Below are 20,831 nucleotides of genomic sequence, written 5' to 3' on the forward strand. Positions count from 1 at the left end.
TTTTTTTAGAACAATGTCCCTTTAGGGGCACCGTAGAACACAACAAACATTGGCCCCTTTTTTAAAAAAAAAAAATTAGCTTGTTCCCACATAATTAGAATGACACTGCATGTTCTATTCATTTATTAACTTCCCAAAGACAGAGGGAAAGTCTGAATAAAACTTTCCTTCTCTAAACACTAAATTTAGGGTTTGGCGAAAATGATGTCCACAGAAGAGATGTAACAAAGTGCATATCCAGCTCACCCACCAGACAAGATCTGCGAGAGAACTGAGCCGGCTTATCTACGGCCACACATACTCACAAAGCCCCACTGAGACCAATTACATTCTCGTCAAGCCAAAGTACAGCGCTGAGATCAGGGCTCAGGATAAGATGAATTACTGCTTCATCTTCACATATTTTTTCTCATTTCCAGGATCGACGGAACGCGGCTGGGGCGACATTCCACCTTCCGAGAGCCGTACATTTGCATAACATCTAGTGAGGGGGTGAGAGGGGGCCGTGGAAAATCGGATCAGAGGAAAATCTGCAGTTCGCACAGATCACCATGGCTACAGAGAATGTGACTTGCTCTGTTTCATGTCAGGTAACCGGGTTTGTCACAGCAGAAGATACTCGTGTGCTACTTTCTTCAGCTGCATTTTACCATACACACCTGCTGCAAACTTATTAACGTGTGATATTAATTAAATATGTCTAATCTAGTTAACAGCAATTCAGGACAATTTACCTAATCAGTTCCGTGTTCAACACTTACAACTATCATGTAGCCGGACTCTTGTCAGTAAACGAGGGCACAAGTACCAATATATCAGAGAATCTGGAAAGTACAGCCATACAGCTCATTAATTGGTGACTTGATTATTATTATTAGCCAAATTTTTTAACATAAACAATAACATTAGCAACACATCATTAGCTGTTTGATAACGTAGTCAAGCAAAAGGCTAATCATATTAATTATCGTCATGTGTCCGACGTTGTAAAAAGCGATACCATTGTGCAGCGTTTCCCTCAGTAAGTTGACCGAGTGGATCTCTGCGCTCGTGCGAGTGAGTGGAGGCGAAGATAATTAGCATATTCATAGATCTGCGTATACTAATTGAAACAAAGGTGTAGAGTTACATTCAAGCTATTTTAAGGCATGAAGAATTTTTTTTTCCATAGGAAAAAAACATTTAAATATGTCATTTTGGTGATCAAAGATGAGTTTTAAGGGATAAAATTATTGACTACACGGGGACTTTAAGAAAATCAAACTATCGGTATCGGCAGATATCATTCTGAAAATTTGGGCTATTGGTATCGGCAGAGAAATTTAGTTAATCTAATTTAATTAATTGCACATCAAAGTTGGCTGAGAAATTACCCCCAAAAGATAATTTAAAGTCATTATTGTGTTAAATGAGAAAAGCATCAAATGGACATTATAAAAAAGAAGCTTTAGAAAAAAAAAAAACCTTTTTATTTGATTCAACAGAATTTATTATAAACTTTTAGGTTCAATGGCTATGAGGCTGATTAAATTATGACAGAATTTAATTTTTTGGGTGAACTATTCCTTTAATGGGTTTTTATTAATATGGAAAAATGAAATATTTTTTTTATAATGAAATGATAATCTAAATAAGAAATTAAAACTGCCAGTAGGTGGCGGTAAATGTCTAAATGAGTAAGTCATTGAGTCATTCATTCATTCACTCACTCGATTCGTTCAAACATTCATTCAGGAATGAAGTAAATAGCTCACTTTATGAGTGGGTCATTGAATCATTGGTTAACCCGATTGATTTGCTCAAAACACAGATTCATTCGGAAACAAAGCACCGCTGTATGATGCTCGGAGACGCACAACAGTTCTGCTCTGGCTTTATAGGTAATATTTTTATTGGCAAAATTGAGCAAAAGTAGGCAATGTTGTGTTTAAAATACACAAAACACAATATGAACTTTTTTATTGAACTGTTGTATAAAATCAATATCACATTTTCACTCGTGCTATTTGGGACAAAAACATCACTCGTGATATTGCTTAACTATATCATATAGGCCTATACATGAGACAAAAACATCACTCGTGTGATATTGTTTAACTATATCATATGATATAAATGTGAGGCAAAAACTCATATAGGGGCATTTTTTGCCCTGAAATCTTGAATTTTAGGGGCATTCTAACTGCTAAGTATTTTAGCACCCAAAAAGACATTGAGCTTTAAATCTGTGAAGGTATATGATTATACAGAGACAAATTTCACAAGTGTGGAAAAAAGGAGCTGCTGTAATGTTCATTATCAGTACAGAATGTTTGTTCTACCAGATGAAGGGTTTCACATGATGTTCTGTCAGGTCAGTCTGAAAAGTTCTGACCATGTCAAGTCCTACGTGACTTTTACTGGGACAAGCTCCAAAAAATTACAAGCTGAAACTCGTCTGTCCCCTCTGAACCCTTTGTCTGTTTAACCTCATGTACATTCACTTGCGGAGTCAGCTTTGCACGAGAGTGGCGCTCTCAACAGCGCCAGAGGCTCCTAGTGTTTTGACTCATACCATCTAACTACAATAACTTCTAAACCGTGCCACTTTTTAAGAACAGGATACAAAACAGGGCCAAAACCACTTGGGTCAGTGAAAATAGGTGCTTAATCTTCAGAAAAAGTTGGTCGCAGGTCACCTCAGGAGGTCAAAGAAAATTTTATATGACCTGTTTCACATTTATTTTATATAGGTTTAAAGGGGTGGTTGATTATGATTTCAATTTTTTAACTTTAGTTAGTGTGTAATGTTGCTGTTTGAGCATAAACAACATCTGAACAATTACGACACTCAAAGTTCAATGCAAAGGGAGATATTTTCTTTTACAGAACTCGCTTTTTAAGGCTTACAACAAACAGCTGGGAGGGGCTTCTTCACAGGTTAGTGACATCACTAACCCTAAAATTTACATAAACCCTGCCCCCAGGAACACACAACAAAGGAGGCGAGGCCATGTTGGGCTGCTTTAGAGAAGAGGAAGAGTCGTTGTAGTAGAGTGTTGTTGCCATGCCGTCATTTTACGCCGGACTGCTTCACAAACGAGGGTCAATTCAATGCTGGATTTGGACAAAAAATTAACATGACGGCACATGCTAGTTGATGAGCTGAATCAACTCCACAGCAACTACATAAATTTATCCACTAACCATTCGGAAACATCCAGTTGCATTCTAAAAGTTGTAACTTCTTCCTGAGTCTCTCCATCAGTGTTTGACTCCGGTTTGAACAATGTAAGGCTGAACACCGTTACTGACAATCCTCATTTGGCTGCGTGAGATTCTCCAGCTTTGTTGTTTTTGAGCAACCAAAGCGCAAGCTGTTAAAGCTCCACCCTATTCTGAATAGGGTGTTGGGAGCAGCAGCTCATTTGCATTTAAAGGGAAAACCACACAAAAACAGTGTGTTTTTGCTCACACCCAAAAAGGGGCAAATTTGACAAGCTATAATAAATGATCTGTGGGGTATTTTGAGCTGAAACTTCACAGACACATTCTGGGGACACCACAGACTTATATTATATCTTGTAAAAGGGGCATTATAGGTCCCCTTTAAGTATTTTATATAGCGTGATGTGTATCTGCTCCTAATCTGGAGAAGGAAGCTAAAGATAGGTCTTGAATATTCCCCTCCATCCCCTGCGACGCTGCATTTCCCGCCATCTGACCGTGCTGAGTGGCGTCTACTCCCTTCTGCTCTGCCTCAAAGTGATATCTCTGGAAAAGGGTTTTTAAGAGCCACTCAAAGAAGCCTTTCAAGTGTCTGCAGTATTTTTCCAGACTGCTCATTTCCAAACCACATTGTTTACATAGCATAAATCCTCAGAAAAACTGCAGTATGGAGGACACAATGGAAAATTATCTATAAAAAGAGCTACAAGAGGCTGCCAGTAATTAAAACAACTGTATTTTTAAACAGGCAGGAGTGTGTTTGGAAACAGTGAAAACCGGACGCCTCCCAAATACCTTAAATCTTAGCGTATGCTGCGAGACAGAAACCCATGTGCACATTTAAGGACACAGATACAACTTCACTAAAGAATTACTTTTGGATGCTGTATTTCAGTGCAAAAAACCTGTATCTTATTTAAACAAGAAATGATCAAAGCTGCACACATGAACATTTACATTACACTTTTAAAGATAAAGGTTTCAAAAGGGGGTTGCAAGTTTATAACTCACAACTTGGAGAGAAAAAAGCAAAAAACTGCGAGACAAACTCGCAATTGCAAGAAAAAAGTCAACTGCACGTTTACATCTTTACAAGTTGACTATATCTTGCAATTCTGATTTTATAACTCACAATTGTGAGTTTATATCTCACAATTCTGAGAAAGAAAGAAAGTCAGAACTGTGAGATATAAATGAGATATTTCTTAAAATTGAGTCTTTATATTTTGCAATTTGGACTTTTTTCCTAAGAATTTTTTAGATATAAACTTGTAAATGCGAAATATAAAATAATAAACTTCCAATTCTGAGAAAAAAATGTCAGAATTGCAAGATATAAACTCGCAATTGCGAAAAAAAAGTCTCAATTGACCTATCGCCGGGAGTTTGATCGACAGGCGATCTAACCAATCATAACGCTGAATCTGCCATTTTGTCCAACAAACCAGTCAAAGGAGTTATTAGATTAACGTAGGTGGACTTGAACTTGAAAAATGGTGTGTACTGATGTCTTTCCACGGTTGAAACAACATTCCTTCTGATGTTCATTCATGTTTATTTGATGCTATAAATAAACTAGTAGGAAGAGATGAACGGTTCACGAGACGCTTGAACTGAGGAGGTACAGTGATCTGTCACGACATATTAAAGAGCAACAAAACGGTATTTACTGTTTAAATTTCTTTAAAAATTAAAAAAAATTGATATCAAAAGTAACCTGCTTTGTAACTTGCTTTGTCTTGACGTGCTGTCAGTGTCCTCTTTGTGTATTTTTCACTGTGTGAGAACATGATGTGTGGCGTGAGAGCGGCATGGCTTGTCGGACGTAGCAACAGTAACTAAAGGTGGTGGGTCTTTCCGAATGGTCAATTTCGTGGCAGAAACAAGCTTCCATACTTCTCAAAGCACTGCAATAGAAGAACTATTTTTGGTTCCCAATTTTTGGTTTTGGTTTTCTTAGTGTGAATAATGTTTTAATAATCTAAAGAACCATTTTCCACTTTAAAGAACCTTTTGTACAATGAAAAGGTTCCATGGATGTTAAAGGTTCTTCAGGGAACCATCAATGCCTTTATAAAACCTTTATTTCTAAGAGTGTAAGTTATTATTTTATATACTTCAATACATAAGAGATTCTGTAGCATGTTCTAGTCTCAATGGCACCTAGGAGTGAAAAACCACTTTCTCGTCTGGGAAACATATTCATATGGGTCTCGCTCCTGTAGCATATGAGCCCTCCATGAGAATCATGGAAGCTCAAATGCTCCAGGACTGAAGGCTAAGGGCACACGGATGAGATTACATCGATTACACTGATGGGCACACCAGTGGTTTCAGCTTTCCCAGGATGCATTAGGAGCCTGTGGGATTTTTGAAAATCTATTATAATGAAGCAGAGAGAGAGATGCTCCTGTGGGTGTGAGATCTTTACAATCTTCCCACAGGAAAGAAAAATGAGAAACCCTTAATTTCTCAATTGTTTCTTGTGAATAACAACGGACCAGAACAAAATGGAAGTTTTTGCTCAGATCTTCTGTTCAAATTTAGCAAAACTGCCAGTACTTTCAGTAATGTCACTTTGATTAGAAGCACTGTTGATGCTATTATAAAGGATCTTTTTGTTTTGCAGTCTCCTAGAATATGTGTATAAGCATCCAATGTCAAAAAACACTTTAATTTTCTCATAATATGCATCACCTATTTTCTCACAGTGTCTGAAATGGTTCGATCAAAGATTCTGCCTCTCTAAACCCCTCCTTTCTGAGAGCCTACTCTGCTCTGACTGGTCAGATGGCCCAGTCTGATGTGATTGGTCTTCCGTTTAAAGCACGTAAATGAAATGTCCATTATCATATCTGGATTTCAGCTCTAGATCTTCCTCATCGCTTGATACACAGTGATAAGAACAGTAAGGAAGGCGTCAGTTTTAATGTATCAATTCGAGGCCGAGTCCTCATCCTTTGTGCATCCAAGTGCATGAAAAGCGGATTTGCTTTTGCAGTGCAGAAAACAGCATCTTCTCGACATGTCAACAATAAATCAAACTCTTCCAGGCCTCAGCTACATCTACAATGTTTGAGGGCAGGTAAAAGTAGACATTGTTCATGAGCAGACCACAGGCTGGCGTAATGCAAATTTGTTATAAACCCAAGGATCGCGCAGAAAGTAAGACTGGAATTACTCATAAATCGCTACCAAATAATCTGAGCTAACAATAATGTTATAGTTCTGTATAACATCTGTTTACACTGCAGAAAAAATTATATATAGAACTCCTGAGCCATAAAAGAGCCATATCTGAGCAAAAAAAGTCTTGGCTTCTGTTTTGCCAGGGTGAGCATAAAAATATAAGCATATAAGAGCACCGGACATCAGCCGTTTTCATCTGCACTTGCAAGTCTGGCCACTTTGCTGACACAGATCTAGAGGCAAGAGAAGATCAGCAGAGGTTAGATGTGAGCTCCATGGAGCGCTGGGTATAATTCAGAACTCTAAAAACGCAGAGAGGAACAATCGGGCACCATAAATCAGAACGATGATTCAGCTTGGTCATGAATAAAACCGTGAGGATTCAGCTCCGTGAAGCTCTCTCCTGCAGAACTTGTCATCAAAGATTAATTAGAGCAGTCTGCAGGACTCCAGCAGTCTCTCATGGACACTCACAGTGCAGAGATACAGTAATATAACCTGTAATATGGAGGCAAAATATTCCATGTAAAAATACAATATGGACAGTTCTGATCCTGGATGCAGACACACTAAAATACACTAAAATAGTAACAGCTATGACGCAAAACACCTGTTCACCTAGCTAATGTGAATGTCACTGCACTTCATCATAATCATAAAGGCCTATTAAGTCAGCAGTGACTTTTAGATATTTTAACTGGACAATTAGACAAAACAAATGTCTATACACACTATCATTCAAGAGTTTGGGTTGGTAAGTCTTTTATGCTCACCAAGGCTGCTTTTATTTGATTAGAAATACAGTAAAAACTGTAATATTGTGAAATATTATTACAATTTAAAATAAATGTGTTTTATAATAATATATTTTAAAATGTTAATATATTTTAATTTATTCCTGTGATGGCAAAGCTAAATTTTGAGCATCATTACTCCAGTCTTTAGTGTCACATGATCCTTCAGAAATTATACTAATATGATGATTTACTGCTCAAGAAACATTTCTTACTATTATCAATGATGAAAACAGTTGTGCTGCTTAATATTTGTGTGGAAAACGTGATACTGTTTTCTACACAGGATTTCTAAAATCCATTCATCCATCCATCCATCCACCAACCCATACACCCACCCACCCACCCTTCCATCCATCCATCCATCCATCCATCCATCCATCCATCCATCCATCCATCCATCATCCATCCATCCATCCATCCATCCACCAACCCACCCTACTATCCATCCATCCATCCATCCATCCACCAACCCACCCTACTATCCATCCATCCACCAACCCACCCTTCCATTCATCCATCCACCCATTCACCCACCCAACCACCATCCATCCATCCATCCATCAATCAGTAAAAATGCATGATGTCCCTGAAAACCTGAATGCATTATTAAACTATAGACAATAGCAAAAATAGTATAACTCTAGATAAAAACGCACACATACATTTTCTGCATGCACCACAAAATAAAGACTTCATAGTGAAAAAGAAGTAAACGTACAGTCTCAGGACATCTTCTGCAGTCTAGTGTGTGTATATGCGCATTTCAAACACACATCTTTTTACACAGTACAGCCCTAGAATAACCTCTTTTTGAAATGTGTATCTGTGCTATATGCCCTGTCTAAAAAGCTTTCAGGCTTTCTGAATTAAGCACAACAAAGTGGAGCAGGAAGCAGCCGGAGAGTCGGACTCGGATTTGAGAAACGGGCCAGGGATTTCACAGGTCTGCACGTGTACACCACCTAAAAGCTTTGCCTGAAAAATTGATACGCTCTATGATTCACATCTCATGAGCTGGTGTTGTTGTTTGGAGCTGCACATCTCAGCCAGACCTGATTTCCTGTTCTCAGTGAAACCGTGCCGCTGTATTGAGCATGACACTGAGCAGGCTGCTCTCTAAAGCACCAAATAAAACAGCACACCGGACCTCACTACGAACATCCATTTCTCACATGTTTGGTTGGAATTCTCATTGTCGAGTTTGTTTCTAATTTTTCTCCAAAAAGGAAGAAAATCTGTCTGGTCTGTTTTGTCTCAAGCATTTGTTAGATATCATTAGCCACGTATTGTGCTGTTATATAAAAATTTTGACACATTGCATAAAAAATGACAGACGACAACCAGATCTGAAAAGAGATCTTTTTTCATCAGTAAGAAGACATGTAAATAAATTATGAAAGAAACACATTTACAGAATAAGGGTATGTTTACATGACAACGATGTACTAAAACTGAAAGTTTTTTCCTTTGCATTTTACAAATACAGACAACAGCGTTGTCAAAATGATCCTTGATCACACAGATCGGCTAAAAAAACTAAAACCGTAGTATTATTCATGCCAGGCCAGTAGTTGGCGATGTCACTTTGTAAAGAAACACTACGTGCCTATAGACCGAACACGTAATATGCATGACGTCACCATTTTCACAGATTCGCATTTTTGTAGTTTACACAGAGACAATAAAGGTATCGCTTTCAAAAACTTGCACTTTGAAACACATTCACAAAAGTTTGCATTTTTAGGCCCCCAAAACAGCAGTGTTGTGTAAATGAACGGCCAAAACACATAAAAAGTTTTACGTTTTTGTTGAAAACGGTGTCATGTAAACGGCCCTAAATGAGTAGATAAGCATAAAAAATGTCATGTGACTTTGACTCAAGTCATGTGACTGAATAATTTGCTCAAAGAACTAAATATTACAGTATCACCGCATAAAATCTTATTACTATTAACTAAACTAGACTAAAACTTTAATGAAACTAAAACTTTTGAAACTAAACTAAAAATGTTTTCTTTAACTGAAATAAAGCTGAAATAAAATACAAATATCAGATGAAAAACTTCAACTCAAAAACAACTGGAAATTAGAAATGTTGCATTGGCAACTAACTTAAAATAAGTTTAAGATGAAGTACTAAAATTACTAAAACTAAAACTGAAATAAATATATATTAACGCTAAACAGAAATAAAAAATACAAATGCACATAAAAGTACTAAAATTAAAATAAAAACTGAAAATATAAAAATAAAAGCTGATTCAAAATAGTAATAAATACTACATCTGTCAGCGATCACTAGTAAACAAGAAATTAATTACATTTAATAAAAAAAAACACAGTGATGTCGCCAGTGGAAACAACATCCATTTCTATTTTGTGCCAAATTCCTTGTAAATGACAGTTTTGTTCTCTTGAACACACCGGACAGAAGCTGCTTTAGGTACAAATTGTTTTTGCGATATTCAGATTTTCAGCATAAATTAAATTCACAATATGGATCGAGACATGATATTTGACATCTATGAATAATATAGCGTACTGTACCGCACCTTGAGAACAGCTCTAATGGTAATAAACAATATTTTTTTCTTCTAATTTAAAAAAAAGAAAAGAAAAAAAAGAAGCATTTTATTACTGAAAAATATTGCACACATCAGCTTAATGCAGAAACATAAACTACAATTTCTTTCAGATAAAATAAGACCAACTGCGGTCTGTTTGCTTGTCCTCCTTTTAGCAAGCAGAAATGTTGTTAGTGGAAGGATGCTAAAAGACATCGCAGACAAGACAGAACGCACCCCACGAGACATGACAGAGTGCTACGGCCCCTGGCAACCAGCCCAACTTATTAAAAACACTGCCGGCCACCTGCCATGTGCAGGCTGAGCACGAGCCGTCTGACGAGCTGTGTTCATTTCTTCAGGCATGTGATCTACCTGCACGCCACCATTTAGACTTGAGCCAGCCGGTTAGAGGGCGAGCGTGGGCTACAGACGGCAAAGAAATCCACTGACCTCTGGATAAACACACTGGCAATTTAAAAGTGTTTTTATCAGCCGCTCACTCAACACCAATACGCTCAGGCTCCTCAATTACAGCAAAACATGAAAAGTCTAGACAGACAGATTATAGCAGAAAACAAAGTCTTTGCGGAGATTATGTGAATCATAACAAGAGCTTATAGAATGCTGGAAAGAGAAATCACAACTCTGTAAAAGAACTGAGAAGGTTGTAAGGGTCCAAAGGACTGCTGTATTTTTCTTTCTTTTTTTTTTTTTTTTTAAAGAGAATTAATAATTAATAATATGTCTTGTGATGATACCATGGTAAAATGGCAATACTATGGGACTTTGATACATTACTGAATTATTATCATATTAATGTACCATAGTATTTCTTGTACATGTACTTGGTCAATGCACAAAAATAATATGGTATTTACTACTGTAAAGTGTCCGAATAAAACATTATTTAAATGGTAATCCAAGCTACTACAACTTCCATTCAAATGTTTGGGGTGGGTAAGATTTTTAATATTTTTGAAAGAAATCTCTTATGCTTAACAAGACTACATTTAATTGATCAAATGTCTAAATGTACAGTTCTAAGACAATACAGATCATGCAGTTAACTAACATCATGTGTTCATTTAGGCAGAAACAATGAGCTCATTAAAGCAATTTTACAAGATCATAATGATACAATATAGAGAAAATGTGGCAGTTGTGTGTGTTTTAAAATGTAATGTATGCCTGTGATGTCAAAGCTGAATTTTCAGCATCATTACTCCAGTCTTCAGTGTCACATGATCCTTTAGAAATCATTCTAATATGCTGATTTGCTACTCAAGAAACATTTCTTATTATTATCAGTGTTGAAAACAGTTGTGCTGCTTCATATTTTTGTGGAAACCGTGATAAGATTCTTTGATGAATAGAAAGTTTAAATGAACAGCATTTATTTGAAATAGAAATATTTTGTAACAATATAAAAGTCTTTACTGTCACTTTTGATCAATTTAATGGATTCTTGCAGAATGAAAGTATTCATTTTATTAGTAGTACCATATTCTTGGAAGTAGCTTGGAGTACCACATACATACAATTCAGTACCATGGTATATATCAAAGTACCATGGTATTAGCATCTAATGCCATCACTTACTACTAGAGTACTTTAAAGGGTTAGTTCACCCAAAAATGAAAATTCTGTCATTAATTACTCACCCTCATGTCGTTCCACACTCGTAAGACCTTTGTTCATCTTCGTAACACAAATTAAGATATTTTTGATAAAATCCGATGGCTCAGAGAGGCCTCCATTGACAGCAAGACAATTAACACTTTCAATGCCCAGAAAGCTACTAAAGACATATTTAAAACGGTTCATGTGACTACAACGGTTTAACCTTAATGTTATGAAGCGACGAGAATACTTTTTGTGTGCCAAACAACAATATCTAGTGATGGGCGATTTCAAAACACTGCTTCATGAAGCTTCAAAGCTTCAATCAGTGGTTCGGAGCGTGTATCAAACTGCCAAAGTCACGCGATTTCAGTAAACGAGGCTTCGTTACGTCATAAGTGTTTCGAAGTTTCAATGGTTCACCACTGGGGGATGTGACTTTGGTAATTTGATACACGCTCTGAACCACTGATTCGAAACAAAAGGTTCGTAAAGCTTTGAAGCTTCATGAAGCAGTGTTTTGAAATCGTCCATCACTAGATATTGTTGAATAAAGTCGTTATTTTGTTTTTTGGCACACAATAAAGTATTCTTGTTGCTTCATAACATTAAGGTTGAACTGCTGTAGTCACATGAACTGTTTTAAATGTGTCTTTAGTAGCTTTCTGGGCATCTAAAAGTGTTCATTATCTTGCTGTCAATGGAGGCCTCACTGAGCCATCGGATTTTTATCAAAAATATCTTAATTTGTGTTCCGAAGATGAACGAAGGTCTTACGGGTGTGGAACGACATGAGGGTGAGTAATTAATGACAGAATTTTCATTTTTGGGTGAACTAACCCTTTAAATAAGTACATATATTGTGTTTGCAGCAGAAGAGTTGGGAATATGTGTAACATCAGTGTGACATGCTTCAGACTGCAGCACCTGGGAATATAAAATCATCAAAAGCGCTAACTGTAATGAAATATATTTATGAGCAACATGGAGCAAATGAGCAAATTCAGTGTTGTGTTACCAAATATAAAAAATGCACCAGCAACCTGCCATTTTAAATAAAACAATCATAATCCAACAACCTTCAACCACAACATAAAAATATATAAACTTTATGTACATCAACAAAAACACATGTTATTACTATGATAGAATGTTAAAATACCATGTTTTTGGACATGTACTATAGTAATATAATGATATTTTGATTTATCCCATGGTACTAAATGATTATCATACACATGCAGTCAAAGAAAAACATGGTATTAAAATAATAAATGTCCAAAAACATGAAATTACCACAGTACATGTCCAAAAAAACATGGTAATACCACGTTAATGTATATTCAAATAAAACAATCATATGCAACAGCACTGAATGATTCAAACGTCAAGCAGTTTTATATTCATTAATCACACACTCGACTGAAATAAAAAGCTGCAAACAGAACTTTTGTCACTTCAGAGAAATGGCAACAGAAAGAAAGAGAGAGAGGTATGAAACAAAGGGTCTTAATTATTTGGTGGTCCTCGGTCCTGCACTGACCCGATTTACACTTTGAGAAACAGGCTGTTTAAACAAAAGTTGTTAGGTTGTTAGAGCTGATGCAAGAAAAGTACACTCTGTAAAGGGTTGAGAAGAACATACAGACAACAAAAGGAAAATAAAGGACGCTGAGTTAGAGACAGACATGAGGACAGAGACGGACAGACATGATTTGACTCCTACCTGTCTGGCTGAGCTGCGAGGCGCTGCGGCTCTTTCGACTCAACCCTACGACCGCCGCCATCTTGGCGCCGATGCTGGAGCGGCGTTTCTTGACATCGGTTCCCACCAGGCCCACGGCCGTGTCTGACTGGCTGCCGTCAGTCTTCTCCAGACTGCACATGTCCCCGCCGATGCTGGTGCTCTTGGTCATGGTGCCCCCGGCCGCCGTTCCTATTTGCCTGTTTTTCATTTTAGACGTAAATTCACTGTCAGTGGCGGCCCATGGAGGACAGATGTGAAGAGAGGAGGAGGAGCGGCAGAGGGGAAGAGTAGAGGATGGATGGATGAATGGATGGATGGACGATGGAAGAGAGAAAGGAGAGAGTTAGGTAAGTGGAGGGAGAAGCGGAGCGGAGATTCAGGTCAGAATAAGGTCAAAGGTTTAAGGGGTTTAGGCCTCCAATCAGCTCAAGGTGCTTCATAGTAAAATTTAGGATGGGCCCAATGCTCTGGTTATAGTAGTAAAACAACAAGTAAAATGAATTAAATGATGAACAGTGCATCTTCAACTACCACAACTTGATCTACAATGGTAAACAACTGTCGCTAGTTCTCTTACATTGATGGCAAACGTACTGCAGTTAGGAATCAAAAAATGTATTGTGAAAAGAGACTTCCAAGGTCTTAGACCTTAAAGGGATAGTTCACCCTAAAATGAAAATAAAGCCATCATTTACTCACTCTGGTGTTGTTCTAATGCCGTTTGCCCTTCTTTCTTTTATGGACCACAAAAGAAGAATTTTTAAAAAATGTTCTGCTTGCGCTCATCCATATAATGGCAGTGAACAGCAACCAGAATCAAGCATTTTAAAAAAGACGCAAAAGTATCAGAGAATGATCCCATGAGACACATGCCATATAGTCCAAGTGTTCTGGGGGTATATGATAGGGTTTATTTGGTGAAAAACAAACCGAAATTGAATGTATTATTTAACGAAATTCTTTGGCCGTTGGTCTTCTGTGCACGGCTGCACGACGTGTGCTTTCGTAAGACTCTGTTAGCGCCTCAGTTCACTTCGACTTGCCCCGAAAAAGCACACAAATTGTGAGAAATCCAGTTTTACATAAACATGTCATGAAATACAACGCCTAGAAATCCCAAAAAAGTATCTGTGTAGTTTCTTCACTGAGTCAGATATCACCAGACTGGAACTCCATTTGTTTGCTGACAGTCAGAATGAGATGTGAACGCGAAAACTTCTTGTTGCGACGAGCACAATGGATATATTCACCTCAGAGAAGAAGGTACATGGGTTGTATTTCATGTTGTGTTTTTGTTAATCTTGATTTCTCACAACATGTGTGCTTTTTCTGGGCAAGAGGAGTGAACATTCTGTGATTTGTTTTGCGTCTTTTTTTAAAAAGCTTGATGCTGGGCGCTATTCACTGCCATTATATGTACGAGCGCGTTTTTTTTTTTTAATTCTCTTTTTGTGGTCCATAAAAGAAAGAAGGATATACAGCATTAGAACAACACCAGGGTGAGTAAATGTTGACTTAATTTTCATCTTAGGGTGAAACATCCCTTTAAAAGTCGAAGAGAACACCAAGAAAACGACCAACAATGATGTTGATCCAGTAACATGTACAGTACTGAAATCACGTTCACCTCTGTGGTCTACATACTATTCATACTACTTTTGTAATATACTGCAAAAAAACTGCAAAAGTTCTATTCTCATAAGTATGACTAATAAAATAACAATAAACATGAAAATAAACTGAAAATAGAGTGTATTATAGATTACTACATTGAATGTTTCAAATAAATAACAGCTATGAATTACACAATGGTTATCAGGAGTGCTATACAAGAGTCTGATGTTAGCATGTGGCTAATCTAACAAAGCAGTACTCATGGAATAATAAGCATGAGAAATAAATACAGTAGCACACACACAAGTATAGGAGAAACGCTGTCTTTTTATAACTTGATGAAACTATCTTTATACAATAGCCCCTATATTTAGAGCTGCTTCCGCCACCATCTTGAATGAGCTTGAGGTAATGCATCATGGGACTGTTGGGAGCATGCTTATAGTGCCTTGAAATGCTGTCTAGCAGCTCACTGTGAGTCACAGCTCAGACACCACCCACAAATTGCTCCTAAGAAGGCATACAAACTTGCAGCAGTTCACCTATTTCATCATAACTGATATGAACATCTCACGCAGGATGCATTCAGTAAAATGACATTGAGTGTGATTGGTTAAGGTCACTCATTCAGAAGTGAAATGCATGCTGCTCTATATCCCACAAAGGCTAGTCTATTTTTCTTTCTGCATGACACATGGACACATGTAAAAAGATTAAATTAGCGTCTCGCGCGGCTGTGAACGGGCCGTGAGGCAAAGAGACAAATGACTTCCTGAACAAAGGCACCTAATGAAATCTTAATCATTATAAATGTGTTTAAATGATACACGTGTGGCCATAGAGAGAGCTGCTCTTCTTCTTTATCATCAATGCAATTAGGGCCACAGAAACATGCAACGGAAATCAATGAGCTCTGACAACATGTTCTTCAATTACTACAATTAGCCTTTTCGAAATCCAGCCCTGTCCTACAGCCCATTTGGCTCGAATACAGCCATGTCACATCAAGCTGTCTATCATCTGGTAATCTTGGATCCTGAAAAATCTGGGACTGATATATCACATGAGAAAGAGTGGAAAACATTGCCAGTATCAATATAGACAATCACTACACTCTCTACAGCAGTGAACTCTCATTTAACCCCAGTCAAATTCATTGAAAAATCCCACCAAATAATTGACAAGTATAGCTAACTAGAAAAAAAAACACACACACAAGATCTCTTTACCATCTCAATTGTTTCTCCTAGACTGCAATGAGATTAAATGGAGAGCAAACAAAGTCTTCTTATAGGTAAGTCTCCTGCTTCTCTTAGATCACTGTTTTTCAAACAGGGGTCCAGGGCCCACTAGGGGGCCTCAGCAAACTTCTAAGGGGGGTAGTATGTAGTCAGCATGCACGAAGATGAAGAAGATACAAATAGACAGTCCTAATTAACGATGCAAAATACTTAGGGGATCACAGGAACAACATATGAGAAACGCTAACTACATAAATCATAAACGAGAACCACCAAGGGACTGAACATAACAGGAAGTATAAATACAAGGCGAACATAATGAAAGATGGGTGCAAATATTAAGTAACCATGAGGGCATAATCAGTAACTCAAGAAAACCGAAACTAAACAGAGCAGGGAAACAGGAACAACAGGAAACAATATCAAAAAAAGAGTCAATAACCATGACATCAGGATGATTTAAAACTATTTTTAAATAAATTATTAATAATGTATTAAAACTCTAAAATAAAATGCTAAAAAACATTAAAACAATATATATACTGAAAACATATTTTATATCATAAATCACGTACAGTTCCTGAAACCTCTGGAATCATGAAGTTTCAATGATTTGTATTTCGTTCTTTTAATATATCGAAACTCCCAGTTTCTGCAGGGTTTTCATAATTACAGTCAAAAAGTTGAGGCCCACTGCCTTAGATGTTTGACTTGTGTCATCTGAGTCTTAGAAAAGATTTCAACCAAATAAAACAGACTATTTTTAATTTGACAAAACTATTAACAATGTCCCAAAACATCATCCGATTTGCCAAGATTCCAAAGACTGATTAAAAGTCAGAGATCTCAAACATTTCTCATCAAATTCTTCCAAGGCCAAATGATTTGACTTATGCTATCCATATCATTTTAATACTCTATACTCTTACTCTGTCAACAATTGTCTTATTTCTCATCCCAAGGAATTTTAAGTGAAACATCTGAGACAAAGTTTATACACAAAAGATAGCAAACTTTGGGAAATAGAGTTCTCATTTAAGTTGTGTAGGTTTTTAATTAAATATTTATATTTTATTTCTATTTCATATAATGAAAATGATTTTTAATAGTTTTAGTGAATAATGACAACACTGGTGTTTTCTCAGAAACAACTGAAAACTGTGAACAGCCCCAAAAAACTATATAAAAAACTATAGCTCAAAACGACATTTTGTAGGGTCAGTTTTCGGTTTGAGGTCAACTACTGTCATTGCACAGCAATAAGAACTGAACAAAATCAAATGTGTAGAATATGTTTCTGGCCCTATTGTAGCGATATGAGTCTCTGGGGGAAATCACAACCCAACACAACTGTTTCAGAGTTAATCACGGCTCTAAAGAGATACTGTTCCACTGACAGATTGATTGGACGGGATGCTGGCAGACACTATTTATCATGCAGACAGCTTCCTCCAGCAGCACGGCACGTGAGATGTTGGCAGACTCTCACGTTCTCACAGAGAGATGTGTGGGACCGCTGCAGGGGTTCGGATGGCCATTACCTCCCTCTCATCACTGTAATGAGAAAAGGGTCATAGAGCCGCTGTGACAGACACAAAACCCAGGTGGAGATTAACGCTGGACACCAATTTACAAAATCCTTCAAGCTGTTGTGATGACAAGACACATTTATCTCTCTGGATTATGTCTCACCGCCTGATTGATAGACAGACGGAATTATCAGTGTACAAGTTTGCAAACAAATTCATAAAGACGATAATAAGAACCTTATGTGGTTATATATACTACATGGTTTATATTGATGGACAAAGTCTAATCTGTAGTTTGAAAACTTGACCACAGGTCATAAACACCAAAATCTGAGAAAGTCAAAATCTCCTAACAGGATTTTCTCAAAGGACATCCTTCTAGATATAAAATGTCAACTCTTCTTGAATGATCATACTTCATAATATCTTCCGAGGCATTGCTCCAGAACAACAGCCTGTTTAAGAAAACAACCTTTATTAATCATATAAAGGAGTGTTTCTAGAAGCAGACCAGACTAAAACACAGTGAAGATCCTGAAGCCCTTTTGTTTGTAAATGTCATAAAATATGAAATGATAATGGCATAAAAAAAAATGTATGTCACTCATCCAAACTGGGCTAAAGTACAGTACATTTTCCATAAAAATATTAAATGAAAATGGCATTTACAGCATGTCACTCCTCCAAACTGGGCTAAAGTAATATATAAAATTGATATAAAAATATAATAATAATAATAATATTTTGAGTTTTGAACATAAAAAATATTTTTGAGATTATTATTATTAATAATTAACGGACATAACTCGGAACATGCTAAAATATAAAAATATTATTATAATCAACAACAACAATCTCAGAAAATATTTTGAACACAACTCAGAACATGCTAAAATAAAAAATTATTATTCTAATTAATAATAATAATAAAAATATGCAATTATTATTATTAATAATAATGTTTTAATTATATTATATTATATTATATTACATTACATTAGCGCAACCTGACACACACAAGACCCAAAAGAGATTTGTGTGTGTGTGTGTGTGTGTGTGTGTGTGTTTATTTAAGTACAAATCAGTTTAAGCACACAGTTTGACTACAAACTGGAAAAAAGAACATAAAAAAATAAACATTTCACCATGAATCTGTCTAAAACCTATAATATCTAAAGATTTATAATATCTCAAATCTAAAATTATAATGAATGATGTTGAAAATTCACCAGAATTTAACCCAGCAATTGTAGATTTCCATCAGATTTAACTGCAATTTCACCTGGTGAAGTTAAATTAATAATAATATTTTTAAACACTAAGTACAGTAACCAGAGTGACAAACCGGTCACATGGTCTGTGGCAGTGTAAAGAGAAGCCACACCTTCTGTAACGGATCATTGAGCATTCTGACAAACTGCACGGGTGTTTACTGGAGGATTACTAATGCCTTGATGGCTTCAGGCACTTTGGTGTGTTTTAATCTGGTCTGCGATTAATAAAGGAGGCCTTCTGAAACAGGCTGTCGGTCCAGAGCAATACCTGGGGTGATATTATGAAGTATGACCATTCATAGAGATGTGACAAGTGTATATGTGAATGGATGTGCACCATTGAGTTGACCTGCAGTCAGTGCCATCATCACAAATGGGAATGACTAGAATGAAAGAATGATCTTGTTCTTTTAAAATTATTAGTATTTACTAAATATTGCCAACAATATTTACCTTTATTTAAAAAAAATGGGGAAAAAAATTAATTTCTAGCATAATTATCTTGAAATGATGGCCTTACCTGCACTGCAAAAAAGTTAATTAATTAATAAAAAAATAAAATACTTATGGGTTTAATTAAAAATAAAATAAAATAAAATAAAATAAAATAAAAATATATCAAAATTAATAACAATGTTAATATACCTTTATTATAAAATTGAAGAAAAAAAAAAAAACTAAATATTATTTAATTATCTTGAAATGTTGGCCAATAAATAAAATAAAATAAAATAATAAAATAAAATAAAAACTGATGGGGTTTGATTAAAAACAAAAGCTAAAATAAAATAATAAAAATGCCATGTAAACAGTTGGGCAGCTCACTTGATGGAACAGAGCCATGGTTTTCCAACTACAGCCCGATGACAATATCAGCTCATCTAATTTTACTTAGAAGGTCACCTGAGCATCACTGTCAGTGAGACCTTGTGCCACTGACATACACTAGGATCATACAGTATGATGGTCAAAAAAGGACATCGCAGCTACTGCCAAAGTGGACATTTGTCTACCGAAGTCCAGAGTCTCCATCCAAAGCTTTTCCTGATGGTCTATCAGGAGGTCTTGGCAGATAAGACCATCCCCCCGGCAAATGTACTTGGAGCATTGTGGTGTCTCTCCGGGGATGTTTTTGCTCATCTACAGCTGAACAGACTGTTCCTTTTTCATGCAGATTTTGCTAAGTGCATTTTCATCTAGGCCACGATGTTCCTTTCGACCAAACAAAACCTGCACACTATTTTTTTTTTTGTGCATGCATGGGCTTAAATCCATTTTCCTGATTTAGAACCATTCTACGCCTCAAATTTGGACTGCTAAAGAAGTCCAAATGCCTCATGAAGGAATGTGCGTGTTTTTAAGATTCATGGCACTGCATTGACTGGCTATGACAGCTTTGCAGTAAATTTAAGATTAAGGAACATGTAACCATGACTTCAAATTCGCAAGATACTTCAGTTAATATTTCAACGTGAGATGTAACTCGCACAATGTCAGACAATGTGACCTGCGCGAACGCATAATAATAACATACTGTGAGGGAAGCAAAAGATATGATGACAAAAAAACAAAGGAATGTGGTCACCATCACTGTCCTTGAATTAATATAGAGGAGGCGATGCTGAAAATCTGTTTCCATGGAAACGGCGCCCTGGGTCCTTGGCGTTTGTGTTAATTGTTTAAATGAATGTGGCTTAAGGACTCCAAATTCAGTCAAGGCATGAAATTCAACAATCACCACTATTAATACATTTTCTTTTCACGACGAATACTCAAGGGCTCTGATGGCCTGAATAAAATGAAATCCGCCCTTGAACGACATTCAAATACTGTTATTTTATTAACATACTATAGTTATTTTTAGAAACTGACATAGTGGAAAAGTGATCATTCTTCATCTTGGAATCAAAGGGGGAAAAAATCCTTGTTATGCTTTAAGAAACAAAATATATAGTGAAAATTGTGTTAACTATCACTCTAAACTATCTATCACACCTAAAAGTTCAATGCAAAAATGGTTAGCAGACATAGAGAATGTGTCAAGAT

At 36.6% G+C, this 20,831-nt stretch overlaps 1 protein-coding gene across 49 annotated transcripts in view; it reads right to left on the minus strand.

Annotated features, from left to right (window-relative positions):
- Positions 1–20,831, minus strand: part of rims2a (regulating synaptic membrane exocytosis 2a) — a 201,347-nt gene that overhangs the window by 19,982 nt on the left and 160,534 nt on the right. For 32 of the 49 annotated variants that reach the window (XM_051864854.1, XM_051864852.1, XM_051864840.1 and 29 more), the window contains one exon: positions 13,107–13,351. The exons of 13 other annotated variants lie outside the window; for them this stretch is intronic. In XM_051864854.1, the coding sequence (XP_051720814.1) occupies positions 13,107–13,351 (245 nt within the window). The remainder of the gene's footprint in view (positions 1–13,106; positions 13,352–20,831) is intronic. 4 more of the 49 variants (XM_051864843.1, XM_051864842.1, XM_051864869.1 and 1 more) reach the window with 1 other exon arrangement.

This window comes from Ctenopharyngodon idella, chromosome 16, assembly GCF_019924925.1.
Source record: "Ctenopharyngodon idella isolate HZGC_01 chromosome 16, HZGC01, whole genome shotgun sequence".
Classification (NCBI taxonomy): Eukaryota; Metazoa; Chordata; class Actinopteri; order Cypriniformes; family Xenocyprididae; genus Ctenopharyngodon; species Ctenopharyngodon idella.